A 17,757-nucleotide genomic window follows, 5' to 3' on the forward strand; every position below is an offset into this window, starting at 1 on the left:
TATTAATCTATTTTATAAAAAATTGATACATTGGCATTAATGTAAAAAGGTACAACAAAAAAAAGGTAAGCATGTGATATTAAAAATCGAAATAATCATTCATTTTAAAACAAATATTTGGTACAAATGGGTCGAGTAACAGAGAAGATAGTATTAAACTTAAAAGTGTGTACAAAAAACGTAAAAGTGATAGTGTGATTCACGTGCTTCTTTGTCTATCCAATAATTGATGTCCATCGATGATCCTTGCAAATGGATAGCTCGTAAAATTGAGAGGATTTTGGAGAGGAGGGGAAAGGGGAGGTTTATGATAAACTTTTCCCATTGTTTGAGAGTCTTCAGGAAAGAGAAATGGTTTTGTGATTTTCCAAATAAATTTAAAGCCTCCTCTTCCAATGCTTATTTTTTTCAGCTCCCAAAATTGGGCGGTTTATGCAGCATCCATAAATAAAGAAGTAAATAATGATACAGCAATATCTGAGGTACCATGTAGCACATAAGAATGAAATCAAAGAAATATGAATTCACCCAACAGAAGGAAGCTTGCTGCAATGTTGCTCGTGCGCTTGAACCGAATAAAACAACAGGAATCAGTGCAAGCATCATATCCAAATCCAAATGTATCTATTTCATTGCTTATCAAAACTAGAAGGTGCAGTTAACGGGTGCGTTACACCTAGGTCAGTTCAAAAAGAATTTATACTTGATGATTCAATGAATCAATAATGACCATCTAAAAAAGAACTAATAAGGATGAGTAAGGAAATTTCAAGTCATGACTTTAGATGCCATTTTCAGAGACGATCACACCTTTCAAGGAAGGCCCTCAACGATAAATCATGCAACAGCTACTTGTAAGTTATCTATAACTGAGAAGTGTTTACAATTACAATAGACTACACTATATAATTTTATATTGGTACTATATGCAAAACCGAAAAACAACCACCCTGATCATATGTCTACTGGTTTTTCTTGAGATCGGATGTGGAAAGGAATGATCTCGGTTTTTGATTGGACTTTCTTGTTTTGTTGACGTCTGGACTGGAACTTCTAATAATGAAAAGGAAAGTCTCCACAAGCATGGCACCCACCAACCCAAGAATTCCTCCAGCAGCATTCTGAAAACATTGATAAGAAAGGAAGGAAATGATACAAACAGGAGATGAGAACTCAACTAAACTACTCGATGATAACGGATGATATAATGATGTGGAGGGAATGCTAGAAAATTTATATGGTTTGCAATAATTTGGACCATCTGGTTGTCTCGTGCATAGAGATTAATCTAATCAGAAGGTGTTCAATTCAGTTTCCTTGGATGTGGAGGGAATGCTAGAAAATTTATATGGTTTGCAATAATTTGGACCATCTGGTTGTCTCGTGCATAGAGATTAATCTAATCAGAAGGTGTTCAATTCAGTTTCCTTGGATGTGGAAAAGATCATGGCTACCAGTATCATAAGATCCATGCGAGTTGTATATCCATTCAATACAAAATTGAACTCAATTGATACAAATCTCTAGTGTGTATCTATTTGGACATGAGTCCTATCTTGAATATTCATTCTAATGAATCACTACTTAAACTTGGTAAATTTTGGCATATAGTTTAATAATATGTCGGATTTTATTTTGTTCTTCGGTGTTTCCCTGAGTAGTTTGTTCGAGTTTGGGAGTTAGCAGGTTGGCTACCTCTTAGGTTGGTTTGTAATTCTGTGGCTTAATTTGGCATCTCTTGAACCAAATTTAGCTTTTGTCAATACATTTGTTTATCTCATACAAAAATATTAATGTAAAACAGAATTTAGACAATACCATGGCAGGACTGTGATCAAACAAAGCTCTAAATGCTGCATATCCAACAAGATAGCCAGTAAACATTGTAACCAAAACGTGCATACCTGCAAAAATTACAAGAAAAAGAAATCAAATAAAAGATACTTGACAGAAAATATCTCATTACCAATGCCATGCATGAAGTGTGATATACTCAATGCATGATCATGAACAATGAAAGGCAATAAAATGCAATCCTCTTTTCACTAATTACATGATTTTTCTTAGGTTGTTAAATTCAATTAAGAACTTCATATAAAAATAAATAAACTCTGGTACCATGAAAACACATAAAATACCCAAGAAAACAAAACAACCGACAACCATTTGAATTACAATTCTGCAGCCATTCTAATAACTTTTGAAAACAAAAGCTCTGGACAAACTGCATTATAATGTATCGCATACTTGATTCAGCAACAAATCGAAGGTACTAAAAAATGAGATCATTGAGCAAAACAAGTTACTCAAGCCAGCAATATTCAAATTAACAAACCAAAGCTTCAAAGGATACTCAAATTATTCATTTTTTTTAGTGAAAAGACAAGCTACTAATGAAAGAACTTATTTTCCGTTTTACCAATAAGTAACTTAACTAATGAACAGACAAAGATCTACAATCTACACATAAAACTTGATTGATATGCTAAACCCTCATAATAGATAGAAGTGAACAAGAATTTACCAAATCCTAATTGATCCTTGTATGAAGAGAATGGTTCCTGAACATCTTCCTTTGGTGTAATATCCTTCACAAGCTCCTTATATGCTTTTCTCTCTGCTAAATCTTCCAACTTTTTCAGCCTAGCCTTCAATTCTTCACTCTTCACACCAAAGAATCAACATAACAGTTACTTGCATAGCTCCCCAACAAAAAAAAAAAAATTCAAGCAAAACTTCATAAACATGTATAGCTGAAACGTTTGGCCTGTTTGGATTGCTTATTTGAATTTATCTACTAGCATAATCCCTTGTGAGACCTTATAGAAATAGTTTATGACATGTTTCTAAGTTGTTTTCATCTTATTATCATAAGATCTTGCCTTATATGAAAACAGTTTCACTTTATTTTATCTTTTGTTTTAAAAATCTCATCGCTGCTAGTTTCGCCCTTGTTTTATCCGGTTACACACAAATAGACTATGTGAAGTAACTTATTTGAATGCAACTGAAAAAAAAAACAAGCCTGAAACTAGCAAAAGTTTAGAAATGTCTTATACATCAGCACTTAAACGATAAATTTCTTATAAATGCTTATGCTATAAGCTCCTAATTAAGCTGTTAATTGATATGCGACCGTGATCTATCAAATATTTTCCACGTCGAATCAATCTAATTATGTATCAAGAACAAATTTTGAAACCAAAAAAATAAAATAAAATCTGAAAAAGTATTTCGATCTATAAGAATTATGAAAAAGTAAAAAAAAAGAGTAATGATAATGATAACAAGTAAGGAAACGAAAGTAGGGTTTGACCTTTTCTCTGGGTTTAGGACTGGAGAAGACGAAGCGGGTACCCGATAAGAGACGGGTCAAATCGGGTCTGGTGGATGGATGAGAGGCGATCCAGACAGCACGAAGTGGCTCGTACGGTAGCTCGGATTGTATGAGTAGATCGGAGGATGTTTGTCGGAGTTGGGGGGAGAGAGTGGCGTCGTTGGAGGCTCCGGAAAGGAAAACCCGAATGGAGTCTGTAGTTGATATCACCAACCCGACCCGACTTGAGCTATTATCAGTAGAAGACATTATTGGTGGTTTCAGACACCGTTCATGCGCCAGAGAGCATGTAACACTCTTTTCTAGTTTCTTTTTTTTTTTTTTATCTATATAAGTCGTTTCTGATTTCTAATTTTCAATTAATTCAACTCTTTTTTGTGAAAAATATCGGAGCCACCTCTTTTAATATTTTGCAATTTAAAATGAAAATAAATATAACCAATAATTGGACTCAAGTTTAATAAGTTTTTATAAAAAATCGTATAAAAACCAAAAATTATTATGTATAGCAGTGTCAAAAGAATGAGTTATCTTATAGTAGTCTATAGTCACGGCAAACACATGTTTTATTGTTGAGTGTGATTTGGGTTTATATTGCAAGTTTGGAGATTGGCACATCGGCTGCTATATAATTTGCAACATTTAGAGAGAACTCTGAGAAGGTATTGTAATGTAAACTAGATAGCGGTATTGTATGCTCGCACAACCATTGCAAGCACGAAACCACATTTAGGATATAGAGACCTCGAAATCGAAATGAAATTTGTATATAAATATAAATCGATTTAATATTTTAAATAAATTTTAAGTTAAAATTAATCTCAATAAATTATTCAAAAAAATTATTTTTGATTCTTTTTCTTAAAAAAATTTCGAGAAAAATAAATATTAAAAAATCCCAATAAAATAATTTTTCTAGATAAAAAATTTCAAAATTAAATTTTCAAATTCTTTTTACAAAAATTGACTTCTTCTAAGAAATCTTTTTCGAAAAAAATAAATATAAAAAATTTCTAGACAAATAAAATTTCGAGAAAAAAATGATTTATTATTATTTTTTTTAGAAAAATAAATTTCAATTTGGTTTTTTAAAAAAATTTAAAATTGCTAAACTAATTTTTAAATTAATTTAATTAACTTGTTTGTTTTAAATATATAATTTAATTCATGAACCATTTAAATAATTTAATTTATTTATGCAGTATAATTAAATTTATCAATACCATCTAATTAACTATATATTTTATATACCTCTAACCTCAATGCAACCATTTATCTTTTTCAAAATAACTACAAATACAAAGGTGAAAATAAACTTCAAGGTTTATGGTTGAGTGGTCATAACTGCCTGTAAAATTTATTATTTTTGACACTATACTCATTTTTTATTTTGAAAAAGCTATCAATCATATTTACATTTTTTGCAGAACAAGTTGGAGTATATGATCATTTTTAGTTGAGAGCTGTCAAATAATTCGTTCAAAAAATACAACTAAAAACCTTCTGTTGAGGCTGATTGTAGACTGAGCCTTGTGACTTTAAAATAAATAAACATGACATACAAACAAGATACATGCTGCTGTGAAATCTTCAAACAAGATACATGGCATTAAAAAATATAGCAAAGTCTCACGATTATGTAATTGTATGCAAGTTCCCTGCAATTGTATGCAAGTTCCCTAAAAAACCAAATGCCACTATGCCAGATATAAACAAGGTATTAGAAAGATACATTTCTTCCTTCCGGAAGTTTTTAGGAACCACCTCTTCTTCATATTGTAACTGAGTTGTTATTATTACTATTGTTCTCAGATAAACTTTGCTTCCTCTCTGCCTGAAGTGACCGGCATAATGATTCGAGTTTTTCTTTCTGATTTTGGGTTTTCTTCAGTTGTTTCTTCATGCGCTCGCACTGCTCACACAATGAAAAAAAAAATATTTTTTAAGGATAAAAAGTGAAAATTACTATATTATGAGATGAGAAAAACATATTTATGCCTATATTATAGTGCCTAACACACTGCTTTATTGCCAATTAATCTCATATATTATGGAATAGTAAATGGTCAAGAACAACTATTACCTCGTCAACTAACTCTATAAGCGTAATATCAGACTTGTCCGATTTATTCTTCAAGAATTGATTCTCCTTCTTGAGTTCCTTCATTGATTTTGCCGTCTGATTTTAATTACAACAACGGAAGAGGAAGACAACTTCAGAATTGTAATCATCCAGATAAGATATGATTAAAGCAAATACAATTTGAACAAATCAAATATTTAAGAGAAATTAAGCTTACCTTCTCAATCTCTTGTTTAAATGTTTCAAATGCATCCTTGCTCTTTGTCAATGCTTCCTGAAATTCAATGCATGTTTAAGAACACACGGTCATAGTAATTTATAAATATCTACAAAAGAAAAAGAAGAAAAAAGTTTACCTCCAAAACAATGTTGCAAATTACAATATACAAACAAGACTATTATGCAAATAATATACACATTATAGTAAAATAGTCAAATTGTGACATGAAAAAGAAAAGAAAAAAAACACACATGGAATTGTTGGAATTTCTCCCCATCAGTTGTCAGCTGCAAACGCAAATTCTTCTCGGTTGCCAATAACTGAGATACTTGTTCTGCATATAATTTCATCTGGGACTGTTCCTGAGCCAATTTTTCCTCATGTTGCTTAATTTTTAATTCAGCAATTTGTAGTTCCAATGACTTTTGTTTCAACTGTTGATTGAGGCACAATAGTTAAGTAAATCGATATCAAAGTTAATAAATATGACTACCATAAACGTAAGAAAGTAAAATAAACGCCACCTTCTGGGCATATTGCTGCTCAGATAGTTCATATTGCTCAGCAAGCTGCTTTAGATTGTTTCTTAACCTGTATTAAAATCAAGTTGAATTATTATAGGCTCGACATGAAAAAATCATAGGATTGTAAAATAAAACAAATACTTCGCCTTTGTTCCTTTTGTATTCCTTTTGTAAAGATTCGTTGTATGGTGCAAGAAAATAAATACCCAAGATGAAACCAAAACAAATCTCAACTTTTGAGCTTGGGGAGAGGTGAACCAAACACAGGCAAAAACAATATTATACAATGTATTATATGATCATAAAACTAAAGCAGAAATATTTAATACTAAATTTTATATCTTCATATCTTTTCAGGGTCTTACATGTCGTTCTCCTTTAGCTGAGAGAGACAATCATCCTTTCGTTCTTCAAGCCTCATGCTCACATCCTGTAGCAGAGAGAAGTTTACAATGCCAACCGTCTCACAGGAAGATAAAAAAAACTCAAGTTTCATTTGATGTGAAATAAATATTTAAACATATCATCTGAATTAGAGAATTACTGTTGAAAGGAAGAACTATAACAAGATGTGGTAACTTTGTGGTGGCTTTTTTGCACATTTTAATAAGATAATTGATAAATGATGCCATACCCATGAGCCAGGTAGAAACAAGATTATTCTCTTAAAGACCTGGGGTCGATTTTCCATTCTTAACGAAGACATTTAGATTTGGGAGTAAGTATTCAAGGTATATCTGTTAAAATAAGAACCAAGAAATAGAGTTGAAAAGAAATAACTATCTTATTGAATGAATAGAAGAGAGAGAAGAGAGGGTTTCCCCTTCTACAATGTAGCCACTACTCAATAACTCTATTCATTAAATGTTTACAATACTTGATCAAATCACTCTATCCTTTTATGATTCTATCCTCCTATTTATACAAATATTCCTCTAACTAACTTACTACTCTAATTCCCCTTTATTCTATAGCCTAACAGTATCACTTGCTTTTTTAATGACTTCACTGTAGATTTAGAATTACAGTCATGTTTGTTTCCATCTACGAGGCCTCATTTAGTATGCAACGTTTTTTTTTCAACAACCAAACCTTTTCCTACTGGGTGAATTTTGCTATAGGCATAATCAACGTCAAGAAGTCCTATATTACATCCATCTCCTAGGTACCAAAGGCAGCACCCTTTAAATGAAAAGAATCCATCCCAATAATATATAGAAAATAACAATTATTGTTTGCTCACCCTTATTCTTTGATTTAGATTGATTGCATAGCTCAAAAGTAGCAACGATATATCTTTGGATGACAAGCAGATCAAAGAACACTAGTTTTAAGGCAATCCATCCCCTATTCTCTGCTCAAAGATTAAATTTTTATACTGATTCGTTTTTCAACCGATTCTTTATCAGTGCCTCCAGGTAGCATTGTCGTTATCCTTCTCATATGCAAAAGTTCAGCCCATTTTGGTTATTGATGCATCACAATTATTTACAAATAAAAATATTGTTTCCATAATCACATATAATTGCATTCTCCACCACAAGTTAAAACGTGGAAGCATACCAAATGTACACTATGTTCAAAATACCATATATTTTAAACTATAGATAATGATCAAACCTTGATTGCATCTTGGAACTTGGCTGACAAGTCCTGCCTTAAGTTTTGTCCCTCAGTTGACACACGTTTACATTCTTCCTGAAAATAATGAAGCATGAATCCTAATTCTTTCATTAACAAAGTCAAATTGCTGTTCTTAAAGTAAAATCATAGTGGAACCCTTTTCTAATGAGATGACATTTTTTATGGAAAGAAAATGAAATATTATTATGAAGAACGGAGGGGATATACGACATGTGCACGAATTAGATATCCTCCAAAACATAAACCAGGTAGAAGTCACATTCATGTAATAAAAAAGGAACTTATGATAAAGAGGAGATGCAACATGGAACATGAAAAACTTGAATGCAACAAGACTGCTCAATTTCTCCACATATCAAAAACAACAACTACCATGTAACAACCATAAGCAGAAACAACAAAAAAGTGAGCCTTGATACCAAAATCTTCATACAAATCGACAAGAACTTCCCACAGAGGAGGAGCAGACCACACCAAATAACTACCAAGAATCCCAAAAAAGATTGTCCTAGAGGAAAGTAAGTGCCTTAAACGCAAACGTAAGGCCTATAAATTGCTAAAAACTCATTTGATAATAATCCATAGAATAGAAGTATAGCTATTCAGACAAAATAATTGACTTAAGAGAGGGCATTGGACGTCCAAATAGGTTTTTGGAAAAGGAACCTTTTGGATGGTTAGGAATGTGAATTAGAAACTGAAAAGTTGTGCAAATATGATGCCACAAATATTTGGGAAGTACTGCTTCCATTCCAAATATTTTGTAGTTTTAACATTTCATTTTTATTTCTAAATAATAGATGTTTTAAAAACACCAAGATATAATCTTGTTTTCCAATTATACCCTTAGATACAATTAAGATTATTTGTGTTTACGAGATTGCTTATCTGGAGTATTTATATTCTTTTCAATGAAAAATGAGGATTTGTAGAATAACTAGGGTGGTTTAGTACAAACAAATTTACATGAATTAAATGATTTCTTAATCTGTTTGCAAAAATCTTAAACCACCAAACATATGAAATGGAAGGAGTACAATAGGAGGAGAAAATCAAACTCAAATATTTGTGTTTACGAGGAGAAAATCAATTATACCCTTAGATACAATTAAGATTATTTGTGTTTACGAGATTGCTTATCTGGAGTATTTATATTCTTTTCAATGAAAAATGAGGATTTGTAGAATAACTAGGGTGGTTTAGTACAAACAAATTTACATGAATTAAATGATTTCTTAATCTGTTTGCAAAAATCTTAAACGACCAAACATATGAAATGGAAGGAGTACAATAGGAGGAGAAAATCAAACTCAAATACTTTGGAAGGATAGGAAATAATGGGCTGAAAATAGAAATCAAATTCAATCGACAGAACTGAAGTATTCCATTACACCACAAGGGAATGCACTTACTGGATCAAAGTTAACCCAATTTTTTTTCATTCAAAGGCCAATGTTAACCTCCTGCCTAATTTTTTTTATTGCTCTCAAAGTAAAATTTCTTTATTGGAAACGAATAAGCTTCAATCAGGCAATATAACTTCCCGGCAAGTTTAAAAAAATCATCAACAGATCTTAACTGCAAATAAGAAAGACAATACTTTGTGGTATTCGACATCTAGTAATTCCTAAATATTACACAATCAGTTTCAGAGGTAGTGGAGTAACAGAAAAATACCATCAGCATTTTATTTTGACGCTGTAACTCCCTGCATAGTGACTCAAGCTTGTCTCTGACAGCAAGAGCTACAAAAAGAAAGGAAACAGTCAATGAACAAGAATCCCAAAAAAGATTGTCCTAGAGGAAAGTAAGTGCCTTAAACGCAAACGTAAGGCCTATAAATTGCTAAAAACTCATTTGATAATAATCCATAGAATAGAAGTATAGCTATTCAGACAAAATAATTGACTTAAGAGAGGGCATTGGACGTCCAAATAGGTTTTTGGAAAAGGAACCTTTTGGATGGTTAGGAATGTGAATTAGAAACTGAAAAGTTGTGCAAATATGATGCCACAAATATTTGGGAAGTACTGCTTCCATTCCAAATATTTTGTAGTTTTAACATTTCATTTTTATTTCTAAATAATAGATGTTTTAAAAACACCAAGATATAATCTTGTTTTCCAATTATACCCTTAGATACAATTAAGATTATTTGTGTTTACGAGATTGCTTATCTGGAGTATTTATATTCTTTTCAATGAAAAATGAGGATTTGTAGAATAACTAGGGTGGTTTAGTACAAACAAATTTACATGAATTAAATGATTTCTTAATCTGTTTGCAAAAATCTTAAACCACCAAACATATGAAATGGAAGGAGTACAATAGGAGGAGAAAATCAAACTCAAATATTTGTGTTTACGAGGAGAAAATCAATTATACCCTTAGATACAATTAAGATTATTTGTGTTTACGAGATTGCTTATCTGGAGTATTTATATTCTTTTCAATGAAAAATGAGGATTTGTAGAATAACTAGGGTGGTTTAGTACAAACAAATTTACATGAATTAAATGATTTCTTAATCTGTTTGCAAAAATCTTAAACGACCAAACATATGAAATGGAAGGAGTACAATAGGAGGAGAAAATCAAACTCAAATACTTTGGAAGGATAGGAAATAATGGGCTGAAAATAGAAATCAAATTCAATCGACAGAACTGAAGTATTCCATTACACCACAAGGGAATGCACTTACTGGATCAAAGTTAACCCAATTTTTTTTCATTCAAAGGCCAATGTTAACCTCCTGCCTAATTTTTTTTATTGCTCTCAAAGTAAAATTTCTTTATTGGAAACGAATAAGCTTCAATCAGGCAATATAACTTCCCGGCAAGTTTAAAAAAATCATCAACAGATCTTAACTGCAAATAAGAAAGACAATACTTTGTGGTATTCGACATCTAGTAATTCCTAAATATTACACAATCAGTTTCAGAGGTAGTGGAGTAACAGAAAAATACCATCAGCATTTTATTTTGACGCTGTAACTCCCTGCATAGTGACTCAAGCTTGTCTCTGACAGCAAGAGCTACAAAAAGAAAGGAAACAGTCAATGAACAAAAATTAGTAAAAGATTAACTGCTGCCAATTATTTAAGATTCCAAAAAATTGTCTCGAAAAATATACCATTCTTCCAAACTGTGTTTCTCAACAAAATAAAAGCTAATCCAACACTCCAACCTAACCCAAACTAATAAAAGAAGGAAAAAAAAAAACTTATTACCATGTTTAAATGGTCATTTAAAGAAATAACTTGTTGATACACTTATATTAGTACAAGAGAGAAATAATAAATATCAGTGTACACAATGGTGGTTTGATTCCTTTACAGAATTTAAGAATCAAATAGTGTTCCTATTTTCTCTCATCCTCTCAAATACCTTCCTTCACTTTCTCTTGGTTTCTATTATCATACTACGAAACTTCACAAATGCTTTCAAGGGGAGATTTCAAAACACTTTATTCAAAATCAGAGTATTCATTGCAACATACCTGCGTCTCTTTCAGCCAATACTTGTTGGTACTTTAGCGAAAACTCTAAGAGCTCCTTTTCTGATTTAAGTGTACGCTTTGAAACCTTGCGCTTTTCACCAGTTTCCTGAGAAATTTAGAAGTTCAACCATTCAGTCTCTGCTGAATGTAGTCTCATGTAATCATGTATGACATGCCAAAAGATAAAAGATAAAAAATATCTCATACTGACCAAAAGAGAGGAAGAGAGGAGGGGAAAAAAATATTATCATAGAAACTAATCTAACCCTTTATGAGTCATTATTTTGTCAACTAATCCAAACCCTTAGTGAATCATTATTTTGTCCTCTAACCCTTCCGAATGAATGCACTACTCAATAGTACCTAAACAAACCTTGTGAATCATTATTTCATATTAAACTTGTAAAGACATTACTATAAACAACTCAAGAATTGCCATATCATTCAATACCCTGATGTCTATTCATCATGAATTCAAAGTTATTATATTTCGACAGAAAACTCCAAAACAATTGTCCATAATCCATATCAACCCCACAAACATAATCTAACAATGATGTCCAATTAATTTAATTTTTATTACTTAAAGAAAAAGAACAGTCTGCTATTTATTTTCCATAACTTTACCGAGCACAAAGAAAACATAGACTTGTTGGTTTGTGACAGTTTATGGTTTGAACTACCAAGAACATGTCTAACCAACCATTCGAAATAAATATAGGAAATATAAAATTGGAGGCAAATGAACTCAGAGAGTCCAAAATAAAGGGAGATCAAATCATGTAGGCACGTAGAAGAATAGATATATTTACATTTCCAATGTATGCAGAGTTATATGGGAATTAACATAATTTACTTACTGATTTTTTGTTTTTTGAAGAATCAACCATCCCTGGAGCACATGCATCCTTTAGAGGCAGTGCTTTTGTCTCCGAAGGTTGTTTTGCTGCAACCACAATTGGTAATAGTAACAGAACCATGTCAGATACTAAAGAAAGAAGAACTAGAAGACATCAATAATGCAATACAGACGTGTGATAGCATGAATTTTTATAAATTTTCAGGCATCTGCAAACCAAATATATTCATTAAAGCACATAAATCACTTAACTTTTATGCTCAAGCATACACAGGAACTCATTAATTATGACAGTTAACAGAATCATTCCGGTCATTTAGATGCCGTTAGGCATGGGATAAAAGACCACACATATAAGAATCTTAAGAGATCCTGTTCCTCTTTCCAACAGAATTGTTCTTCAAATCATGCACATTCAATTTGCTTCAGGAAGGGAAAGTTTATATAGAGTTAGACAAAATGGATAATTCAGAGAGAGAGAGAAGGATTGGCATTAGACCCAACAGAAAATTTGGGCCTCATAACAAAAGGGATACCTAATTCCACACAATATGGAGACTGTTTGAACTAAAATACTAAACACAAAGAAGGCATTCATGTTTTTTAAGACATATCTAGCAAAATAGACATACACACATCAGTAAGGACGACCCCGATTTTGAGAGTCGTGTATGAAATAAGCAAACATGACGAGAAACACCTTATCAGAAACCACAGGCATTCTTCAGGAAAAGGCCCTATTGAACCCAGGGCCTTCTAAAAAAATTCATGAGAAAGAAAATAAACAAAGAAAGAATAAAATTTTGCATTGGTCGTAACACATTGTTCTTGCAGGATACATGATCTAAATAGCAACAAAAAAAATAACTTTCTCTTTAGGTAACATCAATATGTTGCTCATGCAATTCCATTATATTATAAAATAAATAGAAAGTAGTTACTAGGTACAAAGTCTACAAAATGGGGCATTGAGGGTTAGGATAATTACATTTATCTGAACTTTGGCATTCTCCTTGCGGTTGCTCTTTTACCTCACAACATCTGGGTAGTAGAGACTCGGAAACAGCACTAGCTGGTGGAGACGTAATATGCGTACCTTCGATATGTTGCATACAGCTATTAGAAGGAACGTCCACTGAGCAGTCTGAGGAGTTAAAAGTACATGCTTCAGATAAGGAAACGCGGGATGATTTTAGTTCACTAATTTTTGCTTACCGTGATTGTTTTGAAGCTCCTTTTCTCCCAACATGTTTGATGATTCATTAGAAAGATGGCGATTTAAGGATCTGTCCTCCTTGTAATCACTGAGGGGCTTCTCTTGTTCAGGAGTTGGAGTTGCAGGTGCAACAAGTTCTGCAGTTCCTTCAACAAATCCATCTGGCAATGAATCAACTTCAGGAAGCTGGTTTGCATCTGGATTCTGCATTTTGCCTACATCTCAAAAAATCACTTCTTAGAACTATTTGACTACAATTTAAACACTCACTTTATTACATAAAAAAAAAAATCAGGAACACAAGTAAATCACAGTCACAATCTTATTTCAATATTTAAAAAAACATATATTTTGCATCACTGCTTTTATATTCTTTCTTGTAATCATAAGCTAAGATATTATCATGTAAAAAAAAAACACCTAAATTATATTCAAACTTCATTAAGGGTTTTGAAAACATTATTTCTATAAATCTTCAAAACAACAATTAACAAGTATATGATGAGAATTACATGACAACAGAGTTACAACTACGGTCATAAATCATAATATCTCTACAATAGGAGTTAATTTTTTACACACACAACACAACCTAGACACCATAAAAAAAAGCAAGAGATATATTGAATACATCTATTAACAGAACCAGTAAACAAAAGTTTAAACGAACTATAAAATGTTCTATATATATATATATATCGTATTGTATTGGGATATGAATAATTATCACCAACTTCCCTCCCTGATACCAAACAAAACATGTTAAATCGTTGTGCCCAACAACTGAATAATTGAAGAAACCGAACGAGCTCGCAGCAAATAGCTTATGTGCAAAAATCGGTGATCTGGGTGATTAAAAATTAAAGTAAAAATGATTTCTTTAAAAGAAAAAATGGGAAAATCAGAGAGAATACCTAACGGGAGGAAGAAAATGTAAAGTGAGAATAAAAATGTGTTGTTACTTATAACAGTTAATAAAGGGAAAATGAGGAGAAGATACAATAGTGAATGTGTTAGTGGAATTGAATTTCATTACCTTATGTTTCTTCTTTGTATAAAGTTGTCTAGGTATGACTGTCAAGAACTGAAGCAACCCTTTTCGTTGTTTGAAAAATAATCAAGAGTTCAAAGGAGATGCACAAAAGTTGTCGAAAACAAAAATGCACACTATGCAGTGAATCACCGTTTTAGTTATCAAAATTGAATAAACAATTTTGATTACATTGATATTTGAATGTATCAAAATTTATTAATATATTTTTGTTAGTAATTTAGTTATCAAAATTAGAAGTCAAATAATTTAAAATTGAATATCATTAATCAATTAAATTCTTACCTTAAGCTATACCATTATCCTAAATTTTAATTATTCTTTTAATTGTCATTAATCAGTTCAGAGCATTTATAACAAAGTGTTGTGTAAATATGTACTTCTATTGTGGACTAAAAAATATGAGTGGTTATAGATAATGGTGACTAAAGAAACACTATTTCTTTTCACCTTTTGTGAATCTCATTCAACAAATTATAGTAAAAAATAAATGAATTATTTTTAAGTGTTGTGTTGGAGAGAGATTGTTTATTAAGCACCATGAATAAAAGAATAATAATAATAAAAGCACCTAAAATAGAAAATTTTATTGTGGATGATTTAAGTCCATCGCTCATCTAATAAAATGGTAAATGTTAAATTGTAATGTTGTTTAGGATATGACCACAATAAACATGTATCCAAAAATTAGTTCAGAATTTTTTTTTTTGGTACAACACGATGTAAAACGTTTATTTATCTATTTTGTATTTCAATTAATTGATAGATTAATCAAATTAATTGACGATCTTCAATGTAAAAGATGGATTTACATCAATGATGTATGTCTTCTATATTCATAAAATGGTGACTACAGTTCTTTTTAAAAAAATTATAATTCAAATAAGATAGAGAAATAATTATCATTAGATAGAGTAGTTTAGTCACCCAAAGAATACTACTAAGTGAGATGTTATCTAATTGGTGTCTTTTGAGTTTAACGGTGAGAGGTTGAAACAAATAGTAGGAGAAATGTGTTGGACAATGTTTACTTTCGATCTAAACAAAGTACTTGTACTAGTAGTTTGTGTTTGTGCTGTTGTACATATGGTTATGTCATTAAGTGAAGTATATTAGAGAAATGTATTGTGCACCCCTATTTTACTTCTCACCCCCCTCCAATCATAAGGAAAAGACCATATTGCCCTTAGTTTCATCTATAAAAACCTCAAAAAAAAAAATCACTTTCCTTTTTTCACCAATTTCTTCGAAACTTTGAAATATTCAAACCTGCCACCCTACCAAAACTTCGAATCTTTAAAACTTCTGAAATCAAAAAGTAAGACAATATTCGAAGATTTCAAACATTCGAAACATATTTTTATCAGTTTTTCGAAAGTTTCCATGATGATGAAAGTTTTAAAGAACAATTTTCCCAAAAATAATCAAATTTTCGAAACTTTCATATTGAAAGTTTCGAAATATAAAACTTTCGAAACTTTCGTTCAACATGAAAGTTTCGAAATACAAACTTTCGAAAGTTTCGAACAATGCGAAAGTTTCGAAATGGAAAATCTTCGAACATTATGAATGTTTCGAAAAATCAGGTTTCGAAAGTTTGAGATGCATGGAAAGTTTCGAAAGTTTTCGAAAGTTTCGTATTCAGTTAAACTTTTGAAACATGTTTCGAAAGTTTGATACTCTTGAAAGTTCCGAAATGCTTTTCTAGTTTTTTTTATAAATATTTTTCCATTTTTTTTAATATTGATATATTACAGTGCCTAGAACGAGAGGTGCGTTTGGCCAAATTATTCACAACTTGATAGGTGACAGAGGTGATGGTGCAGAGAGAATTTCACCAACAACATCAAACAGACGATGCAACGAAGCAAATCGTTCAATTAGGCAGCGTCGTCGAATACAAGAGGCCCAGGATAATGACGTTGAGCCTACTGAGCATGCACATATGGAGGAGGATGTCCCTTAGCCTCCATAGATGGAGCATGCCGCTGAGGAACAGTATGCTACACATGTTGTCGATACTGATGATGTTGATGATATTCATGATGCTTATGCACATGCTGATGATTCTGATGATGCTGCTGATATTGATGATCAAGATCAGCAGACCGGATTTCCCGGAGGACCGACGGTGACACGTGTGTTGACACAATATGAGCATTATGTGACTCGGATGCTATGGGAAGGAGAGGTATATGTTAATTTATTTTTAATTATATTTAATTATTTGTTTATTTATGTTTAAGTTTATTTCATTTAAATTAAGTGTTTATTTAAGTGTTTATATTAAGTGTTTATTTAATTAATTGTTTATGTAAGTTTATTTAATTAATTAATTGTTATGTAATTACTCGCATGATCGTGGATCATTAAAAGTTATTACTCACGGATTAAAGCTGAAGAAATTTGTCGAAGTTCCTGTGTCAGATCCGATAGAGCATTGAATTCGGGAATCTGGGCTGATGCATCTATCTTCAGGCTACCTCACTATGCCTGATGTTGGTCTGATACTCGCATTTGTTGAAAGATGGCGCAGAGAGACCAACTCATTTCATTTGTCATTTGGAGAGATGACTATCACTTTAGACGACGTCGCGACTCTCCTTCACATCTCACCACATGGTAAATTTTTTGATGCACCTATGAATATGAACACTAATAATGCTGCAAGAGCTGCACATGAGTAATTAGGTTTAACATGGGAGGAAGCATGTGCTGAGATTAGTTATAATAAATGTGTCTATTATAGATTGCAATGGTTGCGTGATTTATATAGCTGTCTCATTCAAACTAACCAGTTTGAGTGTGCGGCTAGAACGTATCTGTTGCATTTAGTTGGCTGCACTATTTTCACCGATAAAACACATATGCGTGTTAAGCCGAAATACATTACTTTTTTTTTATTGATTTACATCGTTGTCAGGACTATTTGTGGGCTTTTGCGGCACTAGTTTTCCTTTATGACAATCTGGGAGATGGAGTTGTCCACGACACTCGACAGTTGAGTGGTTACATGACCCTACTACAGGTATATCATTTATATTAAGTTGTGTCATTTATTTATTTAATTATTAAACACATATGTGTGTTGAGGCGAAATACATTACTTTTTTTATTGATTTACATCGTTGTCGGGACTATTCGTGGGCTTCTGCGGCATTGGTTTTCCTTTATGACAATATGGGAGATGGATTTGTCCACGACACTCGACAGTTGAGAGGTTACATGACCCTACTACAAGTATATCATTTATATTAAGTTGTGTCATTTATTTATTTAATTATTAAGTTGTGTTATTTTATGATGTTAATTATGTTGCAATATT

The 17,757-nt window shown here is 31.9% G+C and overlaps 2 protein-coding genes across 5 annotated transcripts; both read right to left on the reverse strand.

Moving 5' to 3' along the window:
• Window positions 1-607: 607 nt before the first annotated feature.
• On the reverse strand, window positions 608-3,840 carry LOC101506514 (uncharacterized). The gene is made up of 4 exons (XM_004496268.4): window positions 3,317-3,840; window positions 2,525-2,663; window positions 1,819-1,904; window positions 608-1,121 (listed from the first exon to the last, which is right to left on the reverse strand). Exons 1-4 carry the CDS (start codon window positions 3,584-3,586, stop codon window positions 963-965), a joined length of 654 nt encoding a protein of 217 aa, XP_004496325.1. The 5' UTR covers window positions 3,587-3,840; the 3' UTR covers window positions 608-962.
• A 1,079-nt stretch (window positions 3,841-4,919) lies between these two features.
• On the reverse strand, window positions 4,920-14,576 carry LOC101506845 (uncharacterized). 4 transcript variants are annotated; one of them, XM_073367912.1, is made up of 13 exons: window positions 14,418-14,576; window positions 13,381-13,596; window positions 13,154-13,261; window positions 12,167-12,252; window positions 11,307-11,412; window positions 9,486-9,553; window positions 7,785-7,862; window positions 6,530-6,594; window positions 6,165-6,231; window positions 5,892-6,074; window positions 5,638-5,694; window positions 5,421-5,516; window positions 4,920-5,249 (listed from the first exon to the last, which is right to left on the reverse strand). In XM_073367912.1, the coding sequence occupies exons 2-13, from the start codon at window positions 13,589-13,591 to the stop codon at window positions 5,109-5,111; spliced, it is 1,266 nt and encodes a 421-aa protein (XP_073224013.1). In that variant the 5' UTR covers window positions 13,592-13,596; window positions 14,418-14,576; the 3' UTR covers window positions 4,920-5,108. The 4 variants fall into 4 exon arrangements, with proteins under 4 accessions (XP_073224013.1, XP_073224011.1, XP_004496326.1 ...); XM_073367910.1 differs by having other exon boundaries at window positions 13,154-13,309; XM_004496269.4 differs by lacking the exon at window positions 9,486-9,553 and adding an exon at window positions 10,775-10,842 and having other exon boundaries at window positions 13,154-13,309.
• Window positions 14,577-17,757: the final 3,181 nt, after the last annotated feature.

This window comes from Cicer arietinum, chromosome 4 (assembly GCF_000331145.2).
Source record: "Cicer arietinum cultivar CDC Frontier isolate Library 1 chromosome 4, Cicar.CDCFrontier_v2.0, whole genome shotgun sequence".
NCBI lineage: Eukaryota > Viridiplantae > Streptophyta > Magnoliopsida > Fabales > Fabaceae > Cicer > Cicer arietinum.